Below are 25,883 nucleotides of genomic sequence, written 5' to 3'. Positions count from 1 at the left end.
ATGGTTAGCTGAAACTGTGAACGAGGATTCATTCTTCGGGGGCAAGAAATCAGAGTCCTATGTCTTTCTCGCGCCTTGAATGTTACTTAGCTAAAGCCAAGATAGCGAGAAACCGTACTTTTCGGGTCCTTCCATGATCTACGTTCGTCCTTGTTCTCGGAGGACCCAGACTCTATGGTTAATGATGAAGAGGGTCTCTATTCGTTCAGCGCTTGCGCAATACGAGGAGGTTCCGCATGCGCAGTCGGGTGACCGAAGCACACGCTGAGGAGGATCGGCGGCTGGTGAGGGAGAAGCAAGTCTGGTCTCTCTGATTGAAGAAGGCGGCTCTGGGCTCAACTGCGGGAATCACACACATACCTCAGGTGACTAATCCCAAGCTCGGTTTCTCCAAGAACTCACTTTGGTTTGTGTCCAGTGACATGGGTGTTCGAGAGCGGGTAGGCCCCGGGCTAACACCTCCCTTTCCCGTCCCTGCGCGGGAAGTGGCTGGACAGCACCGCCGCCACCCGCGCTGTCGTGGGCCTCGTCGCCGGCTCCGTGTAGGTCATCCTGTGTTCCAGAGGCATCGTTGTTCCAGCAGAGGAATCTCGTGAAGGAAAGTGGGCCGAGTGGATTGTACAGCCTCTACAATATGCCGAAAGTGAGAATGCCTTGACGATGGGGCGGCTTCGGGAGAACGTTGTGACACCCTAACTCTTACCCCCAGCTCAGGACGCTGAGCAGTTTGCTTTTTCCAGGTCTGAGAATTCCATCTTTTCTTCCGTCCCAACAGTTCTACCAGAATTTTCCCCTGCTTCTCAGTGGAAACCAAACTGGACTCTTACCTGAGAAACGTGTGGGACGGGCACCGTGTTGGAAAGAGCGGGTCCGAGTAGTTTTTCATCTGATAATTGAATGAGTCACTCTTTGAATCAAAACTAAATGAGACTTGAGTTTATTACTGTTACTATCAGTTTGTTTTATGTTGGCGACAATGAGAATAGAACTATGTTAAGCACACGTTAGGTTAACTGTGCTAAGCATAACAAAAAGCCTAAGATAAGGAAATATTTTCAGGTTAAATACACAGTCCTCCCTGGATCTCTTTATCCACAAAATTTAGGCTTTTAAAATTTTTATTAAGCAAAAAACATGTTTTTTTCGAGAAAAAGTATAGCAGAGAAGTCTATATTTTCTGTCAATTAAGTTGTTATTCAAGGAAAAATCTCTGTGTCAGTAGTTTGGGGATGACTTATACAGAACTTGACTACCTATTCTCAGTTCATCTGGTGCCAAAAGGTGTAGTTGTCTCATGCACAGTAATGTTTGTAGAGATTTGGTGATAACTTTCTTTTTCAACTATAATGATGAAATAAAAGCTTTACTTATGTAGCACTCCTATACCAAGAACTACGATTCAGAGAGCATTCCTAATACGTGTTAGATCCAAATTAGAATTATCACGAGAGTTGTCCCCATCACATATATTTTGGAAAGGAATGTGAACTTCTATATCCATTATAGCAGTTTGACCATGCACTGTTTTGAGAAAGAAGTTCTGCCTACCATTTGTCCTGCAAAATAACTGACTAGCCAGGTTATTTGAAATTAGCCTGGAGTTTGATTGATACATTTTGAAAGGTGGCTGATACTTTTACATCAGAACACATAAGAGTATTATAGTGTGTTGTGATATTGAGGTTCTGTGGGTTAAAGACATTCTGGATTTGATGTCGATTATCTTAAGGAAGTATTATAATTTAAATTTAGTATTTCTGTTCCTCCTTTTCCTGTTCATTGCTTCACTGTGCTCCTTTCATAGTACTTTATATTGTAATCATTTGCTTGCTAGTTTGTTTCCCACTGTATACTTAGGTAAGAGTCTTTTTTTTTTTTTTTTTTTGAGACAGAGCCTCTGTTGCCCAGGCTGGAGTGTAGTGGCATGATCTCAGCTCACTGTAGCCTCTGCCCCTGGGTTCAAGGGATTCTCCTGCCTCAGCCACCATAGTAGTGGGATTACAGGTGCCTACCACCACACCCAGCTGATTTTTGTATTTTTAGTAGAAATGGGGTTTCACCATGTTGACCAGGCTGGCCTCAAACTCCTGGCCTCAAGTGATCCACCCACCTAGGCCTCCCAAAGTGCTGGGATTACAGGTGTGAGCCACTGCGCCTGGCCTGTTAAGAGTCTTTCTTGTTGTATCATTAGTGCTTAGTACATAGTAGCTACTGAAAAAAATATTAACAAATTATATTACAAAATGGAAATACCTTATTTTTCTTTTAATATTTTATGTTTGATTAGCACATTATGGTTTTCAAAATGTTTTCACATATACATGTGATACCGTCCGTAAACCTGTGATGTACATGGCACAGATGAGAAACTACAGTTCAAAGGAGGTTATCTTTCCCAAGCAGCCACTTCTAGTAAGTAGCAGAGCAAGGACTGGAACACAAGGCTGGAGTTGTTCCCCGAGTTTACTATGTTAATTGCCAGATTTGACACTTCTTGAAGACCAAATAAAATAAGTCAGAATGCTGTGAAAAAGATAAAGAGATGAAGTCACCTAGTGTGACTTCAAGATTGCCAAATGTTTTAAGTAAAAAAAAAAAAAAAAAAAAAAAAAAAAAAAAAAATTAAGTTATTAGCATTTCATTAGGCAGTATGTTGAAAATTTATCAACCAATATGTAGGTTTTTGTGGTATGGATTCTTTTTGTACTTCCTGTCTTTGCTATGAATAACTTAACCATCAACAGTATTCCTTTACTTACCCTTTATGTTGCAAAGAGACTTGTGCCTCCTGAAGAAATAGTATTCATAGTCATATCCCTTCAGGATTCTCTTACACGATTGCCCGTGAGTTTTAACCATCAGATTAAGCCTTGCTTCCCCTAAAAGCGTCACCTTTGCTATTTGGAGAAACTTGGTAAGTAAATATGGTTTTCACCTGTTAAATGTCTTAAAACTGTTCCGTTCATTCCTGTAACATAGTTTATTTTGATGCCCAATTTAAAACTTTTTTTAGCTCTCAAATTTGAGAACTTTACATGCACATATTCAACAACAGTTTCCCCACCCCCACCCTGAAAAGCCCTGTTTAAAAATGAAACAACCAGTCAGCTGTTTCTTGGTGGGTAGTTCTGGCCATTGAATGTCTACTTCTCTTTGTTTGCTAAATCCCTATTTTGTAGGGATTTTGTATTCCCTACAAAGAAATACATCTCTGCTACTGTCATTAATATGCTGCTTTTTGTTGTTAAACCAATGAGTACTAATAGTTTGCACTTATTGGTGTTACATACTCTAGCACTGAATATATATATTCATGTTGCTTTTAAAATAAAACGTTTCTAATTGTAATAAGTTTATGAATAGTTTTGAGAGAACATAGACTTACTGATAAGAGGACAGACTCTGGGCCGGGCGCAGTGGCTCAAGCCTGTAATCCCAGCACTTTGGGAGGCCGAGACGGGCGGATCATGAGGTCAGGAGATCGAGACCATCGTGGCTAACACGGTGAAACCCCGTCTCTACTGAAAATACAAAAAACTAGCCGGGCGTGGTGGTGGGTGCCTGTAGTCCCAGCTGCTCCAGAGGCTGAGATAGGAGAATGGTGTAAACCCGGGAGGCAGAGCTTTCAGTGAGCTGAGATCAGGCCACTGCACTCCAGCCTGGGTGACAGAGCCAGACTCCGTCTCAAAAAAAAAAAAAAAAAAAAAGAGGACAGACTCTGGATCCAAACTTCCTGGATTCAAATCCTGACTCATCACTTGTTAGCAGTATGTGAAAGAACAAGTGACTTAACCTGTGCTTCACTTTTTTAGTCTAGAAAATAGGGAGAACTAGGGAGAAAGTTGTACCACAAGGAGATAGGCAGTGACCAGATCTCATAGGATTCTGTAGGTAGTGAAAAGATATATAAGTCAGTAGGAAGCCACTGGGAAGATATAGGCAGGTGACAATTAATAAGTTATTAAATTAATTTTCACAAGGTTTTCTTAGGCCTTTAAGTTATGTTACCGCTTACGTTTTGAGCAGTGACAACAGTGAAGGTTAACAGAAAAACATGAAAATCATCAGCCATGATTAGTTTGAGAGCTTCCTTTTTTAATGTGCTTCTACCCAGATTATGATTTCAGGCTTGTGGATCATAAAAGGAGTATTGCTGAAAGTAGGTTGGGTGGATCAAAGGGAATAATTGTAAATATCTTTAATGCTTGGAGGTTAAGAGAAACTTGAACTTTGTAGTAATGGAGATTAAAGCTATTTTCAAGATTAAGTATACCTATTCAATAAAAGAAAGGAATATTTGGGAGTATCAGGGATAAGAGAAGCTAGACATTGTGAATTCAGGGAAAAAAATTATGAGAGGAGGATGCATTTTAGTTTATTTTGGGATTAAAATTTTTTTAGTTTTTGTTGCTTTGACATGTGACACTAATTTTGGCTATAATAAATGATAGAATGTATCATATGGTATATTGGTTAGGATTTAGGTAGAAAATTCTTTGCTTTATATAGTGAGTGGTAGCATATACAATGTTTGCTAACTTCAGCAAAGAGTAGCTTTAGTTTTCTGATTAGTTATAATAGTGATGCTTCCCATCATTTGATATGCCTTAAAGTAGTATTTTACTCTTGAGGTATTCCTTTAATCCTTAGGTCTTGGAGTACTTTATAGATGGTCATTATTTTTTATGATTCCTCTGAAACTAATGGCAGAGAATCACCCAAGCATTACAAAAATGTTGAGCAAAGTAAAAATTAAAGCTTGGTTCCTGAACATTATCTGTTTTCTGGTACCACTTAAGTTTCAAAGGATGAGAAGACTAAGACTAATAACTATTTTTTTCTTCATCTTTTCTTTCAGTGGCAAGATGTGGAAATTAATTTTTTTTTTTTTCATCCTAACTGAACACTTATTTAATTCTTTTTTTAAATTGCAGAATGCCGGGTCTAAGTTGTAGATTTTATCAACACAAATTTCCTGAGGTGGAAGATGTAGTGATGGTGAATGTCAGATCCATTGCTGAAATGGGGGCTTATGTCAGCTTGCTGGAATACAACAACATTGAAGGCATGATTCTTCTTAGTGAATTATCCAGAAGGCGTATCCGTTCTATCAACAAACTCATCCGAATTGGCAGGAATGAGTGTGTGGTTGTCATTAGGGTGGACAAAGAAAAAGGTAAGTGAGAAAAATATCTGTAATATAAATTTCAGATTTAAAATGGTTTATTTAAAAATACATTTTTTGTAAATTGCATGCTGCAGCTTAGAAAAAAAACCTCTTTTTATACTTAAACCTCTTACATACAAAGTGGTTAGAAAACCATGACAATTAGCTATCTAAGCAAGATCTCTTAAGTTAATAGTAGTTTAATTAGTACATCCTAGGATTTTATGGATCAAATAACTTGAATTTTATTTCTAGTGTTTATCAGGATCTTGGTAATTGACTCATGGTAACCAAACTTAGAGAGAGTACTAGTTCATTTACATTGGTAGGCCTGAATATGTTGGATGCCTTTTTTCTTGATTTAAAGCTAAAGTAGTAATGAGATCTTTGGGTAAGCATGAAAATGGGGCAGATGGGTTTTAGGAATCTTTTATATAAGCCTTGAAAAAGCAATATACTATGTGTGTATATACACACCTGAAATCCAACATTGTATATCTTGCTGGTAATTAGAATGTTTGCATCTACCAAATCCTGTGGTATCTTTCAGACAGTTTTGGATGACTATCCATTTTTTACTTATTGGATTCCTTTTCTGGACCCTATGTAAATCTTCACCTTTGTGAATACTGTTTTTTAAAACATGGTATACAATACCATTAAGTAGGTTTTAATTTCAGCCATCTTACTATAATTTGTTAGGTGTTAATTTTAGGTCATTAGTTACCATCATGTCTGAAGGGCTGCATATCAGTCACCTTGATTCAACTTATCCTTCTGAATCTCCTCAGCCGTCTAGTTTACTAATACTTTCTCACTTCTGCAAGTGATTAGTTTTATACATACTGACATTTTATTTTTTTTTTATTATAGCCTTAGATGATACATAGATTTTGAGGATTTCTTTTGCCTTAGGTAGTGACTGCTACTTAGCACATGGATTATTTTAAATGTTTTGCTGTGACTTAGCTATAGCCCCACCCAAAATTATTAAACTACTTTGAGACTATTTGTTAAACTTACGTAAGTCTTCGCATCACTATCCTAGTAGTACCTAAAATAGTGTCTAATCTTGTACTTCGTTTGTTGTTTTTTTTTTTTTTTTAAGGGTTGGGATCTTGCTCTGTCACCCAGGCTGCAGTGTAGTGGTGTGATCATAGGTCGCTGCAGCCTTGAACTCTTCTGGTCAAGTGTTCCTCAAGCAGTCCTCCCAAGTAGCTGGAACTATAGGGATGTGCCAGCCTGCCCAGCTAACTTTCTTTGTAGAGATGGGGTCTCACTATGTTGCCCAGGCTAGTCTTGAACTGGGCTCAAGCGATCCTCCTGCCTTGGCCTCACAAAGTACTGGGATTACAGGTGTGAGCCACTGTGCTCAGCCTTCTTTTTCTATTGTATGAAATATATACAAAAGGAGGAATCAAATATGTTTTTAGTTGCAATCAGAAAAAATATGGAATGGCATTCTTGCTTACGTACAGTAGATACATGTAGAGCTATTTCCATAGCATTTGTTTGTATGGCATTAACTAGAACCAGGAAATGACCAAAATGGGGACTGGTTAAATAAATCAGTACAAACGCATGCAATGCAATTTTATGCAAATGAGATCTGAATATTCTGTATTCTGATATGGAAGATCTCCAGGATAGGATGAGGAAAAGAGCCTGTAGAGAGAATTCATTTTACTAGAGAATTAGGTCCTACTAGATAAGCCTTTCGACATAAATGCCATAAACCCTGAACAAGTATGAAAAATAACTACCTAAAGACAATGAGAAGCAGCCAAAAGCAGGCCAAAATTGAAAATTTGAAGGTAAGTTGACACTTACAAGAAAGGATATGTTGGCTGGGCCTGGTGGCTCAAGCCTGTAATCCCAGCACTTTGGGAGGCCAAGACGGGTGGATCACGAGGTCAGGAGATCGAGACCATCCTGGCTAACACAGTGAAACCCCATCTCTACTAAAAATACAAAAAACTAGCCACACGTGGTGGCGGGCACCTGTAGTCCCAGCTACTTGGGAGGCTGAGGCAGGAGAATGGCGTAAACCCAGGAGGCGGAACTTGCAGTGAGCTGAGATCCAGCCTGGGCGACAGAGCGAGACTCCGTCTCAAAAAAAAAAAAAGGATATGTTTTCTGTTTTACACCTTTTTTTTTTTTTTTACCTAAGTACATGCTGAAGACAGCTTCAAGCTGGGCATTTAAGATTCTGGCGGAAAACTTACGGTCTTACTGGCTTTAGAACTGGAGGCGAGAGTTCTTGACAACCATAGTAGATGGAAACTGGTGGTGGTAGTGGTGAGGGTTAGAGAAAGGAGGCAGGCACAAGGGGAGAGCCCCTAAGTCTGTGTATAAATTCTTCCCAAATCTCTGGTTTATCCCTGAACTACTGAAACACAGGGTGGGCTCCAAGTAGCCTAATAAGGAAAAAATCTGAACATATTTCAGTTGCTTACCATCTGGGGAGACAGAGCTTATAGTTTTGAGTTCAGATGCTGACTGCCTGCTAAAACAAAAAAATCTGTGTTCTTTTTTTTTGCGGGGGGGGGGAGGGTGGGGGATGGAGTCTCGCTGTGTCACCAGGCTAGAGTGTGATGGCGTGATCTCGGCTCACCGCAACCTCCGACTCCGTGGTTCAAGTGATTCTCCTGCCTTAGCCTCCGGAGTAGCTGGGATTACAGGCATGCACCAGCACGCCCAGTTAATTTTTGTGTCTTTGGTGGAGATGGGGTTTTACCATGTTGGCCGGGATGGTCTTGATCTCCTGACCTTATGTTCCACCCGCCTTGACCTCCCAAAGTGCTGGGATTACAGGCGTGAGCCACCACACCCAGCCAAAATCTGTTCTGAAGAGGAACATACAGGAATCCAGAGTCTTTGCCACAGGTCCAGGATACAATGTAAAATTGCTAACCATACAAATAAATAGGAAAATATGACTCATACAGAAGAGAAAAGCAACCAGTGGAGACTGACCCAGAGATGATCCAGGTATTGGGACTACCAGACATGGATTTTAAGGCAGACATTATAAACTGCTCAAGCACATTAAGGAAATATGCTTGTAAAGAATGAACAAGGCCGGGCGCAGTGGCTCATGTCTGTGATCCCAGCACTTTGGGAGGCCGAGGCAGGCGGATCACGAGGTCAGGAGATCAAGACCATCCTGGCTAACATGGTGAAACCCCATCTCTACTAAAAATACAAAAAATTAGCCAGGCATGGTGGCGGGCACCTGTAGTCCCAGCTACTTGGAGAATGGCAGGAACCTGGGAGGCAGAGCTTGCAGTGAGCCGAGATCGCGCCACTGCACTCCAGCCTGGGTGACAGAGTGAGACTCTGTCTCAAAAAAAAAAAAAAGAATGTACAAAGTGAAAGAGAAACTAGAAACTTCCACAAAGAACCACAGCCAAGTGTCAATGACAAGAATACATTCTGAGATAACGTATCATTAGGCAATTTTGTTGTGCAAGCTTCATAGAGTCTACTTAAACCTAGATGTATAGCCTACTACACACCTAGGCTATATGGTATAGCCTGTTGCTCCTAAGCTACAAACCTGTACAACCTGTTACTGTATTGAATACTGTTGGCAGTTGACACAAAGGTATTTGTGTATCTAAACACAGAATACACAAAGGGTACAGTAAAAATACAGTAGAAAAGATAAAAAAATAGTATACCTATGTAGGGCACGTACCATGAATGGAGCTTGCAGGACTGAAAGTTGCTCTGGGTGAGTGAGTGAGTAAATGATGAGTAGGTGTGAAGGCCTAGGACATTACACTACTGTAGACTTTAGAAACACTGTACACTTAAGTAACACCAAATTTATAAAAGCTAAATGCACTGCATCACTAGGCAATAGGAATTTTGCAACTCCATTATAGTCTTATGGAACCACCATTGTATATGCAATTCAGTGTTCAACAAAATATCATTATGCAGTGCATGACTAAATATAAATTCTAAGGCCAGGCACGGTGGCTCATGCCTGTAATCCCAGCACAGTACTTTGAGAGGCCAAGGCGGGTAGATCACTTGAGATCGAGAGTTCAAGACCAGCCTGGCCGACATGGCAAAAACCCATCTCTACCAAAAGTAAAAAATTTAGCCGGGTGTGGTGGCATGCACCTGTAATCCCAGCTACCTGGGAGTGTGAGGCAGGAGAGTCGCTTGAACTTGGGAGGCAGAGGTTGCAGTGAGCTGAGATCACGCCATTGCACTCCAGCTTGGGCAACAGAGTGAGACTCTTGTCTCAAAAAAAAAAAAACAAAAAAACAATATATATGTACATATAAATAAAAGAAATGAAAGAGGAGAGAGAACAGAAAATAGATTTGAAGAAATAATGGCTAACAGTTTCCCTTATTTGTTGGAGAAAAACACAAATTTACAAATTGAAGAAACTCTACAACTCTTAAGCATGATAAATGTTATTAAGATCATATCCAGGTACATCAGACTATTAATACTGAGGAAAAAAGGTGAAGAGAAAAATCTTGAAAGTAGCCCAAGGAAAAGGATGCATTACCTACAGAAGAACAGTGATACAAATTACTATGGTGTTCATACTAGAAATAATGGAGGCCAGAGCACTGAATGATATCTTTAAAGCACTCAAACCAGAATTGTGTATCTAAAGGTAATATTCAACAATGAAGGTCAAAATGAAGACATTTTTAGGTAAATAGAAACTAAAGACGTGGCCAGGCGTGGTGGCTTGCACCTGTAATCCCAGCACTTTGGGAGGCCAAGGTGGGCACGTTACCTGAACTCACAAATTCAAGACCAGCTGGGGCAATGGCAAAACCTTGTCTCTACAAGAAATACAAAAATTAGCTGGGCGTGGCGGTGCGCCCTGTAGTCCCAGCTACTCGGGAGGCTGAGGTAGGAGGATGGTTTGAGTCCAGGAGGCAGAGGCTGCAGTGAGCCAAGATCGTGCCACTGTACTCCAGCCTGGGCGATAGAACCAGACCTTGTCTCAAAAAAAAAAAAAAAGAGAGAGGTAAAGGAAGTTACTTAAACTGAAGAGATGTGATGACCTGACATGGAAAATACATAGGTAAATGTAAAAGACTATTTTTGCCCTTCTTAGTTTCTTTAAAAAATACGTTTAACTATTTGTCTCATTTGTGCCCGTGGGATTGTAATCTACAGAGGTGACTGAGTGATGACACAGGCCAATGTCCTTGAAAACTTTTACTACTTACATTGCCTGAGAGAAGGGGGCCTCATATGCCATGCAGGGCCACATGGGGAAGCACCAGTTTTAGTCGGGAGTCACAAGGAACTAGGGGAAAAAGTAGGTCAGAGCTTTTATTGGAGTTTCTGCAGGAAAAGCAAAGCAGAGCAGCTTAAACGGCTTACAGTTGGCTAGTTTGAATGCTTTTGGCGGGCCTTGGGGCATAAGGACTGCCCTGCTTGTCTAATACCTGGCCCTTGACTTACAACAGGGAGAATTTTGACTTGGTGTGTGAATTTATGGGCTCCAGATTGGCTGCTCTGCATAAGAAAGGCATGCTCCCAAGCAAGCCCTTTGCTGACTCCTCCCCACCTGATGGAGGGGCAGTCTCTCCACAAATATCAGAGCCTCAAGGATACAGAAAATAAGAAAATATTTAGTTACTCCTAATAATAAATATATAGTTAATACAGTTGGCTCTGTGATTAATGGATGCCAAATAGTTAAGTATAGAAGCTAAGAAAACAGAATACTGTTTAAAGCAGACTTAGTACACTTGACAACTTAATCACAAAGGCCAGGAGGTGTGGGGTAAATAGATCTATATGATTCTTAACGATTCTTACATTTTATGTGCAGTAGTAAAATTAACTCTAAAAAGTTAAGTATGTATATTGTAAATTCTAGAATAACCATTAAATAAGCCAATTGCAGTGGTCTGTGCTTGTAGTCACAGCTGTTTGGGAGGCTGAGGTGGGAGAGTCACTTGAGACCAGTTGTTCAAGACCAGCCCAGGCAGCATAGTGAAACTCTGTCTCTAGAAATAAGTAAGTAAAATACAAAGATAGACTATTGTAAAAGCCAAAGATATATTAAAATGGAATTCTAGAAAACATTAACCTAAAAGAAAACTCAAAAGAACAAAACAAAAACCAGAAAGAACAAATAGAAAACAAATATCTAAAATGTAGGTATTCAGTTAATCAGTTATTCAGTTATTGATATAACTGAATTCATTTATATCAGTAATTAAATGTAAATCAGGTAAATATTCCAGCTAAAAGGCAGAGATTGTTAGGATGAATTAAAAAGCAAGACTCAATGATAATGCTGTCTACAAGAGACATACTTGGTTGAAAATAAATGGATATAAAAAGATATATTATGCAGATAATACCTTAAGGAGACAGTGTCTTAATATTAGATAAAGTAGATTTAAAGACACAGTATTTTCAGATTTAAACAGGGATATTTTGTAATGATAAAGGGTCAGTTTGTTAGAAGGAAAACAATAGTCATCACTGTGCATGTGCCTAATAATAGAGTTCAAAGTATAAAGCAGAAATTGAAAGAATTCAAGAGAGAAATAGAAAAATCTATAATCATAGTTGGAAGTTTGAACAAGCTCTGAACAATTGATGAAACAATTAGATCACCAAAGACCTTGATTCGTTTGATACTTAGAACACTGCACCCAGAAAAGGTAAAATACACATTATTTTCAAGTGTGTATGACATTCACCAAGATAGACAATAAGGTGAGCTATAATATTAATACAACTCTAAATAAATTTCAAAGGGTTGGAATACAAATATGTTCTCTGATCACACTGGAACTAATTTTGAAATCAGTGTCATTATATCTTGGGAGAGAAAAGTTTGTAATATTAAATAAGCCCTTCCAAATAATTCATATATTAAAGCCTTAGGGGAAAATTTATAGCTTTAATTACTTATATTAGAAAAGAATAAAGATCTGAAACAGTTACCTAGACTTTCATTTTAGAAAATAAAAGAAGGGAAAGGTAAACTCTTAAGTAGAATAAAAGAAATAAGAAGTATAAGATAATCAGTGAAATAGAGTATCAGAAAATCAGAGAACAGTAACAAAGTTAAAAACTTGCTTTTTGTTTTTTTAAAAAAGAGCAAAATTGATAAACCCCTAGTTAGGCTGATGAAGAAAAGGAAAGAGAACACAAATTACCAATCTCTGGAATGAGAACAGGGCTATCACTGCAGATGGTACAGTCATTAAAAGGCTGATAAGGGAATATCATTACCAATTTTATGCCAATCATCTCAACAAATTAGGTGAAATTAGTGAATTCCTTGCAAAATTTTACTTACTGAAACTGACACAATTTAAAATAGAAATTTCGAGTGTCCTATATGTTAGGGAAATTGAATTTATTGTAAAAAAACCTTGTCATCAAGAAAACTCGGTCCTGACCAGGCACAGTCGTTCATGTCTATAATTCCAGCACTTTGGGAGGTTGAGGTGGGCAGATTGCTTGAGCCCAGGAGTTCAAGACCAGCGTGGAAACATGACAAAATCTTGTCTCTACAGAAAATAGAAAAATTACCCAGGCATGGTGTTGTGCACCTGTAAGTCAGTCCCAGAGAAGCTGAGGTTGGAGGATTGCTTGAGCCCAGGAGAACAAGTCTGCAGTAAGCCAAGATCATGCCACTACACTCCATCTGGGTGACTAAGACCCTGTCTCAAAAAAAAGAAAACTGTAGGCCAAATGGTTAAATTGATGAGTTGTATCAGACATTTAAGGCAGAAATAATATGAGTCATAATACAATTTCAGAAAGTTAAGGAGGTAGGCCAGGCATGGTGGCTTACACTTGTAATCCCAGCAATTTCGGATGCTGAGACAAGAGGATCGCTTGAGGTCAGGAGTTCAAGACCAGCCTGGCAATATAGGGAGACCCCATCTCTATAAAAATTTTTAAAAATTAGCTGGGTGTGGTGGTGTGTACCTGTAATGTAGTTCCAGCTACTTGGGAGGCTGAGGTGGAAGGACGGCTTGAGCCCAGGAGTTTGAGGCTGTAGTGAGCTGTGATCATACTGCTGTACTACAGCCTGAGCAACAGAGCAAGACTGTGTCTCCCACAAAAAAAAAAAATTGAGGAGGTGGGAACACTTCCAAAATACAGTCAATACAGTAACATGGTGCTTAATGACAAGGATACATTCTGAAAAATGTCTCATCATGCAGTTATCATAGAGTGTGCTGCTTATATAGATCTTGATAGTATAGCCCATACACACATGGGTTGTTTAGTATAGTCTATTATTCCTAGGTTACAAACCTGTACAGCATGTTACTGTACTGATTAGGTAGTTGTAACGCAATGGTAAATATTTGTGTACCTAAACACAGAAAGGGTACAGTAAAAATACAGTATTATAATCTTACAGCACTACTGCTATATATGCAGTCCATTGTTTACTGAAATGTTATGCAGTGCATGACTAATTTTATGAGGCCACCATAACCCTGATAAGAAAACCCGACAAAGACATGTTTTTGTAAAAAAGCAAATTACTGACCAAATATGTGATCAGCATAGATAAAACAATTAATAAAATATGTTTTTCAAATCCAACAATGTTTAAAAAGGATAATAAAGCATGACCAAGTGGAGTATATGGAATGCCAGTTTGGTTTAACAATCATAACTTTATGTTGGCTGGGCATGGTGGCTCAGGCCTGTAATCTCAGCACTTTGGGAGGCCTAGGTGGGAGGATCACTTGAGCCCAGGAGTTCAAGACTAGCCTAGGCAACATAGCAGGACCCCACCTCTTTTGTTGTTGTTTCTCACTTTTTTATTTAAAAAAAAATTTTTTTTAAGTTTATGTGTGCTTTTATATGATCAGTTAATTAACAGAAGTACAAAAGCAGCTGATCAAAGAAAAAAATTATCTTTTTAACAAATGGTGCTGGGACTACTGGATGTCCATATGCAAAAAAGAAACTCAATTCAAACACCTCACCTTATACAAAAGTTACCTTAAAATGAATCATAGATGTAAATGTAAACTTCTAAATACCTCTAGAAGAAAACATAGGAATCTTTCTGACCTTGGATTAGGCAAAGATTTCTTAGATAGCACACTAAAAGTGTTATCCATGAAAGGAAAAATTGATCAATTGAACCTTATCAAAATTAAGAACTTATGTTCTTTAAAGACACTGTAAAGAGAATAAAAAGACAAACCAGCATATTTTAAAAACTCTTGAACAACCTAAAAAAATCCTGTATATAGACTGGGAGCAGTGGCCCACGCCTTTTATCCCAGCAGGTAGGCAGAGGTGGGCAGATCATGAGGTCAGGAGATCGAGACCATCCTGGCCAACATGGTGAAACCCCATCTTTACTAAAATCAAAAAATTAGTGGACATGGTGGTGCATGCCTGTAGTCCCAGCTACTCAGGAGGCTGAGGCAGGGGAATCACTTGAACCCAGGAGGCAGAGTTTGCAGTGAGCCGAGGTTGCGCCACTGCACTCCAGTCTGGCGACAGAGTGAGACTCCATCTCAAAAAAAGAAAACCAAAAACAAAACCTGTATCTAAACCATCAATTTTTAAAGGAGCAAAAGTTTTGAATAGACACTTTGCCAAAGAAGATAATTGGATAGCAAATATGTACATGAAAAGATATTGAACATCATTAGTCATTAGGAAAATGCAAATTAAAACCACAGTGAGATGCCACTGCACAGTCAATAGACTGACTTTTTAAAAATCAGTTAAGAGACATGGAGCAGTTCTAACTGCTCCACATTGCTCATGGGAATTCAGAGTGCCGCATTCACTTTGGGAAAGTTTGGCAGTTAAAATTAACATGTACTTAATGTATAACGCAGCTGTGCCATTTCTAGGAGAATTTATTTTCACAAAGAAACTTGTATCCAGTTTTTAGTGGCTTCAGGGGTGATGGAACTTGATTTTGGTGGTGGTTAAATGACTGTTCTTTTTTTTTAAACACAAAGAACTTAACACTAAAAGTGGTGTATGTACACTATATGTAAGTCATACCATTTTTAATGAAACAATGCTCAGAATCTGAAATAAAATCAGTGTATATGAAGAGAATATAGGAGGAAAATTATCACCATTTTAATAGATGTGAAAGAGCATTTGACAAAATTTGTCACCAATTCATAATAAAAAGTCAGCAAACAAAAACTAAAAGGGAATTTCCTAATCTGATAAAAGAGTGTCTAGAAAAACGCCACAGACTTGATGTCCTCCAGTATTGAAAAGAAGACATTCACTATCACGCTGTTACTCAGCATTGTACTGGAAGTCATTGCCAGGTGCAGGTTTGTAGGTTTCAGCCGTTTTTTGGCTACTTGACCTTGGCAAGTTACTTAACTTCTCGTGGGTTTTAGTTTCTTCAGGTTAAAAAGAGGTGGGGCTGTGGGAAATAGGATGATAATCTACCATGCAGGATTGTTGTGAGGGTTCGAGGAGATGTTTAAGCACCTAACATATATAAGCACCAACAAGTAACATAGTTACTTGTATATGATAGTAATACAGTAGATTAGGTAGTTTTAATTTGTTCAGTATGTGAGTGTGTGTGTGGGTGTGTGTGTGTATCTTCTGTGAGGATAGCCTCTTTCCTTAAACTAAATGAACATCTTAGTGAATTCCTATTCTGGAGAAGGAAAAGGAAGAAATAGGGGAAAGATAGGCATTTTGACTAGCTTTCATTTGGATAATTGAAAATTATTAGTTCTCTCCAGTAAGGTAATGGAGAATATATAATTACCTGATAATAAAAATGTATTTCTGAAAACAATTCAGAATCTCTCGTCTTGTACAGACTGAGTATCCCTTATCCCCAAATCCAAAATGCTCCAAAATCTGAAACTTTTTGAGCATCAACGTGACACTCAAAGGAAATGTTCATTGGAGCATTTCAGATTTTGGATTTTCAGATTCAGGATGCTCTGACTAGTAAATACATTGCATACATTCCAAAATCTGAAATCCAAAACACTTTTGGTCCCAAGCATTTCTGATGAGGGATACTCAGCCTTGTAATACTTATGCAGTATTTTGTTGATATGATTTTAGTAGGAAATAATTGTAAGTATGCCAATCAAACACTTAATTTGGTCTTCAAAGCCGGTTACAGTAGTGCAGTGGCACCTGGACAGAGATAAGTTTTTCAAAATTTTTTTGTACAGGATATATTGATTTGTCAAAAAGAAGAGTTTCTCCAGAGGAAGCAATCAAATGTGAAGACAAATTCACAAAATCGAAAACTGTAAGTTGATCTTTGAGTCAAATTAGTCCACTATCTGTGAGTTTAATAAATAATTTGAAATCTTAATTTCAAAAGAGTATGACTACGGTGTTTTGTTTTGTTTTTTCATCTCATACTGCTGCTACCTTAAAGTATTGCTTATGATCTGATATTCTCAAATCAATACTAGAAGTGTTTTGAAGCCATTTTAGGTTAAATTAACTGTGGGTGACTTCAACTGGTTTAACTTGTTTCCAATTGGAATGCCTCATAAAATACGGGGTTTTTTTGTTTGTTTGTTTAAATAGAATTGAGGTCTTGCTATTTTGTCCAGGTTGGTCTCATACCCTGAGCTTCAAGTGATCCTTGAGCCTCAGCCCCGCAAAGTGCTGGGATTACAGAAGTGAGCTAATGCGCTTGGCCAAAATACAGTTCTTGATTTTCAACCCTGTTCTGGGATAAGGGTAACAGAGACAGCCAGCTGTTATATGTTAAAAATGAACAGGGGTTTATAAAATGTCTGTGAATCCAGGAAAGCAAGGCAGAGGCTGTTACTAGTTTTGGTTTTTTTTCCCCTCCACTAGCGTGTTAGGATTATTTCTTTTTACTTTTTTTCTTATTTTTGCTGTTACTTCCTACTTGTCATCCACAGTAAGCACCAGCAAAGCAAAGATAGCCATTTAATTTCTTCACATTTCTTCTGTCAGTATTTCTCTTTTCTCAGGCCCTGTTTAAGTTATCCTTCATCCTCTACATCCTCAGTTGTGTGTGTGTGTGTATGTGTGTGTGTGTGTGTGTGTGTGACAAAGTCTCGCCCAGACTGGAGTGCAGTGGTGCAATCTCAGCTTACTGCAACCACCTCCTCCTGGGCTCAAGCGATCCCCTCGCCTCTGCCTCCCGGAATGTTTGAGATTACAGGCGTAAGCCAGTGTGCCCAGCCTATCCTCAGTTCTTAGTGGTACTGTTTGTATTGCTTCTGTTTTCTTTGCCCTTCTCTGGTGTCTGTTCTTTTCTGCTATGAGTGTTTCTGTCTTCAAGATAAAATATCAAAAAAAAAAAAGTTTCAGTGAAGAGATTTAAAAAAATCTTGCTTAATCCCAGTAAGAGAGAAAATGAAGGTCTAAAAGCAAATCATTTCCTTTGTTTTAATGATGTATTTACAGATATGCAGTGTGGTTTACACATTTGAAAACACTGTCAGTAAAATCTCTTCTTAATGAACTCTAGGACCTTACCACTTAGAATGTAGTCTCTGAACTAAGAGCATTGGCATCACATATTTTTTAGAAATACAGACTGTCAGGTCCCACTAACTTTTGAGAAGCACTTTTCTGGGAAAATTCCATATTTTTTTGTCTCCTTGGGATATTGTTAAAATGAGTGTGTTAATAGATCTTATCGAGATGTTAAAATGGAAGACTTATTCAATGTCAGTACCTTTTCTCACTCAATTTTTATGTGTAACTATGATGAAGACCTTTTTAATACTTTTTCTCTGCACCCTATGTTAATTTTAGGAGGTAAGAAAAAGTTTGGCAGGTGGATAAGATTACAGAAAAATAATTTAAAAAAGCTTTTAATCCTGATTCTGTCCTCATGAAGTAATAATAACAACTTGTATTTGTATAACCGTTTTCCATTTATAGTGTGTGGTTTTTGTATATTTGATCTATGCGAGCACTCTCTGTAGTAAGGAGAGATACTAGTATCTTCTTTTCCCAGAGGAGGAAACAAGTTCAGAGATACTGCGTTATTGTCAAGACTTGATCCAGGTCTTAGGACCCTAAATTGTATACTGTCTCTACATTTTATACCCATTTAAAGTGAATATTTCCCTATGGAGAAAGAACTTATATGGAGATCTTTTGTTGTTAAGGAATTTTTGTAGTCAAATTATGTTATTTACTAAAATGTAAAAATATTTATTTTTTATAGATCCATTATCTTTGAATTGTTGAGCTTTTCATTTTATTTCTAGGTTTATAGCATTCTTCGTCATGTTGCTGAGGTGTTAGAATACACCAAGGATGAGCAGCTGGAAAGCCTATTCCAGAGGACTGCCTGGGTCTTTGATGACAAGTACAAGAGACCTGGATATGGTGCCTATGATGCATTTAAGCATGCAGTCTCGTAAGAATGCTTTCTTGACTCTCCTTCTACCTTGATATCACAATTCTTAGCCTGATATTTAACAGCACAGCATCCATATATAAAGTACTTGCCAATTTTAGATTAAAATATTTTGTGTTGGCCAATAAATGGGCCAATCCTATATGGTCAAGTCTGTGTAGTTTTATGTATCATAGTTATGTAGATTCATAAACCATATGGTTTATCTCACAAATTTTCCTTTCATAGTTATTGTCCTAAGTGGCTATAGGACTAAAGAGCATGTGTCACCAAAAACTATAACCTCTTGTTTGCTCTACCTCTTTTGACTCTCCTTTGACTTGCAGCCCACACCACTTTACCCAGTCTTCTATGTAGCCTTAGCCTGGGCCTTACTATCACCAGGATTTGCTCTGTCACTAAAATCTTTAATTCACACTTTCTGTTCTTTTGCCCCAGCCTCCTATTCATCTAGCTCTCAGTTGGTCCTATTATTTGTCATCTTAATTCTGTATGTTAGGCTCTGATTCCAAACCTTTTTTCTCCCTGTCTTTTCACCATTTCCTGCCTTCTCTTTCTTATCCAACATAGGCACACCATGATCCATCATTTCAACGACTTTTTTGCCATTATTATGAGCTTTTGCCCTGTTTTTCCTTCTGATACATCCAGCCTTGGATCGATGTTCCGGCCTTCTCTGTACTTGTAGAGTGCTGCTAGGAAAAATCACAGTCTTGCAGGTTGGTCTACTGCATATTCATGGTCTCCAGCCTCAGCTATTCCACATTCTCTCTGCTCCTGGTCAGTTCTTCTATAGTGGCTATTTTAGAGCTTTTCCATGTTCTTCCTCGGAAAACCACTCTATCCCTGTTCCCTGCCTCTTGGCTGGTATGCTAACTACCTGTTTTATTTTATAAAGAAAATAGAAACCATTGCACAAGAACTACTTTTCTGCTATCTCAACAAACTTACATATCTCTGTCCCACCTGTCATTTCTTCCTATGCTGCTGTCACTGGAATTTGTGTCCTTCTTGCTCTCAAACTAATCTTGCCACCTATGCCCAGCCATTGCTCAGAGATCTCTATCAGTCACTTTTTCTCTTGGGTCATCTTTCCCTTTATTGGTTTTGCTCCATCAGCATAAAAATATCTCTGGTTTCTTCCATTTATACTATAAAACACACTTCTCAACTTTTCCTGTACTTTCTCTTGGAGCAAACACTGCGTTCTCTGCTTTTAACAGCCACACTTGGCTGTGCGTGGTTGCTCATGCCTGTAATCCCAGCACTATGGGAGGCTGAGGTGGGAGGATTGCTTGAGGCCAGGAGTTGGAGACCATCCTGGGCAGCATAGCAAGACCGCCATCTCTAAAAAAAAAAAAAATTAAAAGTAGCCAGGTGTGGTAGCATGTGCCTGTAGTCCCAGCAACTTGGGAGGCTGAGGCGGGAGGCTGAGGCAGGAGGATCACTTGAGTCCAGTGGTTTGAGGTTTCTGTGAGCTATGATTTATGATTGCACTACTGCACTCTAGCCTAGATGACAGAGTGAGACCTTGTCTCTTAAAAAAAAAAAAGCCAGACCCTTTCAGTTCTCTACACTTGTCTCTTTACCTCCCGCTCCTTCCTAAACGTTAAGGGGTAGAGGGGGGAAAAAAAGAGAATAAGTAGGACCCAGGACCATTAAGAGTCTCCCAACTCATCTGGGGTTCCAAATCCCTTCAAGTTTATTCTCATGTGACTTTTTATTTATTTTTATTTATTATTATTATTTTTTTTTTGGTATATCATATGGTAGAAAAGGTGGGAATAGTAATAATGATAACTAACGTTTATATAATTCTAACAACGTATGGTATAAATGCTATTATTATCCTTTTCTTACAGTTGAAGAAATTGAAGCTGAGATTAAGTAATTTGTTCAAGGTCACACAGCTAACAAGTCATAGAGCCAGGCAGTATTCAAACGCATGCATTCTGGCTCCAGCAGAGTTGGCACTATTAGCCATTAAACACAACTTTATATTTCTGTCCTGCAGTCCTCAGTACATTTCTTAATTTCTCTCAACTGTCATCATCTGGCCTCTTTAGTTACCTCTTTAACTTCTAGCTCCAGCAACCTCTTGTTACCACTAAGCCTTGGCATGTGTGTTACTCCCTTTTCCTTAGCACTCTTTTCTTCATTCATGTAGGGACTGTCCAGATTTAACTAATGCTAGTTCTGTGCATTTTTTTTTAATTACATAAAATTTCTCACATAGTTGGAAACAATGTTTTACCTTTCCAGACTTATTTTCCTCACTTATTAGTGATAACCACTATTCTGAAATTATTATGTGTCAATATCATTTGTTTTTATTGTTTTACTACATGTATGTGTCTATAATCGTTATTTAAAATGTACCCTATTGTATCTTTTTGTAGCTTGCATTTTTACATATAAGGCTGTTACTAAGCAGGATGCCCCCACATTGATAGATGTATACTTGATCCATATTAATCTCTGTATAGTATTTCATTGTGAGAATATTCTTTATCTGTTTCTCTATTAGAGTTGTTTAGGTAATTTTCCCTTTTGTCCCATTTGTCAAACAGGGCTGTGATAAATAGCGTATGTGTCTCTATATGTAGTTGTTTCAGAGTTTCTAATATATATGCCTAGGAGTGGAATTGTTGGGTCATAGAATTGATTATATATCTTTAAACTGACTTGGTTTCACCAAATTACTCTTCAAATTGATTCTACAATTTATATTCCCTCTAGCATTTGTATAAGTATTCCTATTTCCCCTCATCCTTGCCACAATTTGGTATATATCTGATTTTTTTTTCTCCTTTTTCTAATCTAATGAATTCACAGTAGTATCTTTTGATTTGCTTACTCCTGATTGTTGGAGCGGTCAACAGTTTTTCATGTTTATTGACCATTTGTATTTCTTCTATGAAACATCTGTTCACCTCATTTGCCCATTTTCTGTTTGTCATCTTGTTTCGTAGGCATTTATGTTGGTTTGTCTTCTTGTTACTTTGTTAGCTGAGTAAAAGTTCCCTCTACCCAAATTCTCTTGCCTTTTATTACTAACAGGACCCCTTGCTTATTAAGCCTGAAGCTTGCTCATGCTATTCCTTTTTTATATGACATAACTTTCTTTTTTTCTTTTTAATAGAGATGGAGGTCTTGCTCTGTTGTCTAGGCTGGTCTATGAACTCCAGGTCTCCTGTGATCCTCCTCAGCCTCCCAAAGTGCTGGGATTACAGGCATGAGCCACTGGTGCCCAGCCCTATGTATCATAACTTTTTTACAATAGTTCTACCTTACTTTTTACAGTGCTACTCCTCTTTTAGTCTTATTTCATATTTTCATCTGTTCACTCATTCAACAAACATGCCAGTTAATAAGACCCTGGTCCCTGTCCTGTGGCACTTAGGAAGGTCAGATGAAATGCTACTTTTTGCATGAAGCCCTTCCTGACCTCATTAACTAGAAGTAATACCTTCCTCTCCTGATGCCCACAGATGTACTGTTACATTTAAAATTTTTTCCATTTTTTTTTTCTATTCAAGCTAGATAATAAACTCCTTGAGGCAGGGACAGCTAATTGCATGGAAGTAATCAATTATAGTAGAATATTAGATGTGTTAGGCATTAAATTGCTTGTTCTAGTCAGATCACTAAAATGTTGATTTCACTAATAACCAGTTGGGGTATAAGTGCAAAGCTAAGATTTGAATTCTAGTTGTGACACTAAAGCCTGTGCTTAATTATTATATGCATTGTTCCATGGTGTTTGGTTTCACATTTATCAGTAATATAACCTTGACCTTTTGTTATTTATTTATGTTTTTGACCAGAGACCCATCTATTTTGGATAGTTTAGATTTGAATGAAGATGAACGGGAAGTACTCATTAATAACATTAATAGGCGCTTGACCCCACAGGCTGTCAAAATTCGAGCAGGTAAATGATTTTCTAAATGATTTTTACAATATTTTGCATGCATCAAAAAAGCTATTAAATAATGAGACTTACCAAAGTGTATGTTGCTACATCAACATCTATAAATTTTTCTAAATGTTTGTTTTTTATAACAGAAGCTTAAGAAATTATTTTGGCTTCTGAATCATAAAATTTATATATTGACACAAGTAGAAACAGTCTTGTGAGTTCAGCTAACCTAGAGGTAGCCCTTTTTTTAAATAGAGGGGTTTTGATTGTTTTGTTTTAGTGCATACTTTAAAATATTCCAAATGTTTACAAAGATGGGACATACCATGCAGAATTTTCTCCAACTAGCCTTTTCCACCCAGTGTATCATAGGTACCCTTCCATTGTAGAACATAGGAATCTTTCTCATTCTTTCTTATGCTAGGTAATGTTTCATAGAACAGATAAACCTTAACATAAACCAGTCCCCTCTTGATGAACATGTAGGTTGTGCCAGTTTTCTCACAGTTACAAAAAAAAGCTACAAATTAGCACCCTTATATTATACATACTTACCCATTTACACAAATGTTCTTGAAGACAGATTCCTAAAAGTAGAATTTCTGAGTCAAAGGGTAATACAATTTCTGAACTGTTTTAGATAAATTGCAGTTACTGTTAACATTCCATCTTTACCACACTCCTCCTTACCTCCATTTTATAAATAAGGAACTGCAGTATAGAGAGGTTGGATTCAGGGTATTTGAATACTAGTATATCTGCCACATGTTTGATTTCCTTTAAACTTTTAAGTATTTTTTGCATTTTTTGGTATCAACTTTTGAACTTTTGTAATTGTAGATATTGAAGTGGCTTGTTATGGTTATGAAGGCATTGATGCTGTAAAAGAAGCCCTAAGAGCAGGTTTGAATTGTTCTACAGAAAACATGCCCATTAAGGTGAGTTGTCAGTTGTCTCCCTCCCAACTGAAATGCCCACCTAAACCAAATAGGATCTTTGATCTTTGTTTCGATTTTTTTTTTTAATCACGTTTCATAACAAAAGTGGGTTTTTTGCTCTTAAAATTGAGCAGTGGTTCTTGGTAATATTTCTAGATGTTTGTGATTTATGTTTAGGCTTTTTTGGTCTCTACTGTTAGTGTCACAGTGGATAGAGATTTCTATTGGTAGAAAGCCAGCGATGCCAAACCTCCTTTACAATAAAGAGTTGCTGTGCCCAAAATACTGATAGTACTTTAAAAAAAGAGTAACACTTTCTTCCATCTGTACACATACAAATTTTATGAGGTTTGATCAGAATCTTTCATTAGTGATAAAATTAACTGGATGACTGTAACTCAGAATCTTGTAGAAGGATTCTTCCATCAGTTTAGTTCAGAGACAAATTATCCATTATACTGATGATAATTGCGGTTAATTTAGCCACCAAATGTAACCCAGAAATGATAATTCTTTGTATTCAGTATTGCAGTGGACTGTTTATACTGCATTAGATCCCTGTATTGATTTGCTTTTGCTACATTAACAAATCACCCCAAAACGTAATTGCCAATTCTGTAGGACCCTAAATTTCTGTCCTGTAGAATTGGCAATTACGTTTTGGGGTGATTTGTTAACACAGCAGATTAATAAAATCTCAAGCATCCTAATAGTTGTGGGTTCTATAGGTACATTCATAATTGAATTTTTGTCTTTCTCTTTTAGATTAATCTAATAGCTCCTCCTCGGTATGTAATGACTACAACAACCCTGGAGAGAACAGAAGGCCTTTCTGTCCTCAGCCAAGCTATGGCTGTTATCAAAGAAAAGATTGAGGAAAAGAGGGGTGTGTTCAATGTTCAAATGGAGGTGAGATCAATAGATTCATTTTTAATAATGACTCAGGAGGTTTCTAAAAGGAGTTCTTGTAGGTAAATAAGAGCTGTCAGCCTTGGAATGTCATATTGTAGGATGGTCATTCAGGCCTTTGATTACTAATGGTTTTAGGGGTCACCCCCCACCCCCAGCCAGGAGGAAGGGAATAAACAATATAAATGAGAAGTTTTTTTATTGTTTGAATTTGGATGTGGCGTGTCTAAAATTTGATCTCACAATTGGGAAAAAAAAAAGTCATCTCCTGTCTTTTCCTTGTCCAACAAGAAAGAAACGTGTGTGTGTGTGTGTGTGTGTATGTTATATAATGGTTCCTTCTATGGAAAGGACTAGTAAGCTAGTAAGTAGTAGTTTGAGCCTGGAAGATGGTTTTTTTTAACAGGACATCTATTTGTGGTCTTGAAAGATACAGCCGGCCGGGCGCGGTGGCTCAAGCCTGTAATCCCAGCACTTTGGGAGGCCGAGGCGGGCGGATCTTGAGGTCAGGAGATCGAGACCATCCTGGCTAACACGGTGAAACCCCGTCTCTACTAAAAAATACAAAAAAACTAGCCAGGCGAGGTGGCGGCGCCTATAGTCCCAGCTACTCGGGAGGCTGAGGTAGGAGAATGACGTGAACCTGGGAGACGGAGCTTGCAGTGAGCGGAGATCTGGCCACCGCACTCCAGCCTGGGCGACAAAGCGAGACTCCATCTCAAAAAAAAAAAAAGAAAGAAAAAAAGATACAGCCACTGGGGTTATGTCATGTTTTCAGTTTTAGCTTATAAAAATGACAGAAAATAATTTTCCATTTTAATACATACATCCTTTTTCTATACTATTCTCATAAGTTTCACCTATTATTTATGTAATGGAATTTATTAGTAATGTCACTCAAAAGTAAACAGATATTATAATAGAGTTGTTAGAAAAATGTTAAAGAGAGAAAACATTAGGCAGTAATCGTATTGAAATTAAATTTTTATAGTATTTACTACTTCAGTTTGAAATTATAATACTCTGCTTCCACAGCCCAAAGTGGTCACAGATACAGATGAGACTGAACTTGCGAGGCAGATGGAGAGGCTTGAAAGAGAAAATGCCGAAGTGGATGGAGATGATGATGCAGAAGAAATGGAAGCCAAAGCTGAAGATTAACTTTGTGGGAAACAGAGTCCAATTTAAGGAACACAGAGCAGCCCTTCCTGGCTGTAAATCCTAGACTTGAAAGTTTTCCAGTATTGAAAACTTCAAAGCTGAATATTTTTTATTTCTAAGTATTTAAATGTTCTAACAGATTGGAACATGAAATGCCCTCCTGAATGTCAGCTGTTGTCACACAGTAGCTCCAACACTTTGAGCATTTTTAAGGGAGTGGCCTCATTTCACTAGAGACAAATCTTTAAGAATAGTTCTAAAATTGGGCTTGTGATTTCCATTTCTGATGTCTCCAGATTGGCACCCCTTTCTAGTTCAATGCCTCACGAGATTTACCAGGGGCATCCAAAGCAAACAATCCCAATCTTTCTATATAAAATGTATTCAAACAAACATCAAATAAATTTCTGGGATATTTAACTA

The 25,883-nt window shown here is 38.0% G+C and overlaps 1 protein-coding gene across 1 annotated transcript; it reads left to right on the top strand.

Annotated features, from left to right (window-relative positions):
* The first annotated feature begins 100 nt into the window (after positions 1 to 100).
* EIF2S1 (eukaryotic translation initiation factor 2 subunit alpha) lies at positions 101 to 25,883 on the top strand. The gene is made up of 8 exons (XM_030930976.1): positions 101 to 365; positions 4,935 to 5,176; positions 16,342 to 16,421; positions 18,379 to 18,530; positions 22,358 to 22,464; positions 23,293 to 23,390; positions 24,156 to 24,299; positions 25,335 to 25,883. The coding sequence occupies exons 2-8, from the start codon at positions 4,936 to 4,938 to the stop codon at positions 25,458 to 25,460; spliced, it is 948 nt and encodes a 315-aa protein (XP_030786836.1). The 5' UTR covers positions 101 to 365; position 4,935; the 3' UTR covers positions 25,461 to 25,883.

Source organism: Rhinopithecus roxellana, chromosome 5 (assembly GCF_007565055.1).
Source record: "Rhinopithecus roxellana isolate Shanxi Qingling chromosome 5, ASM756505v1, whole genome shotgun sequence".
NCBI lineage: Eukaryota > Metazoa > Chordata > Mammalia > Primates > Cercopithecidae > Rhinopithecus > Rhinopithecus roxellana.
Note: the sequence above shows the minus strand (reverse complement) of the source record. Positions and strands in the feature narration are given on the sequence as shown.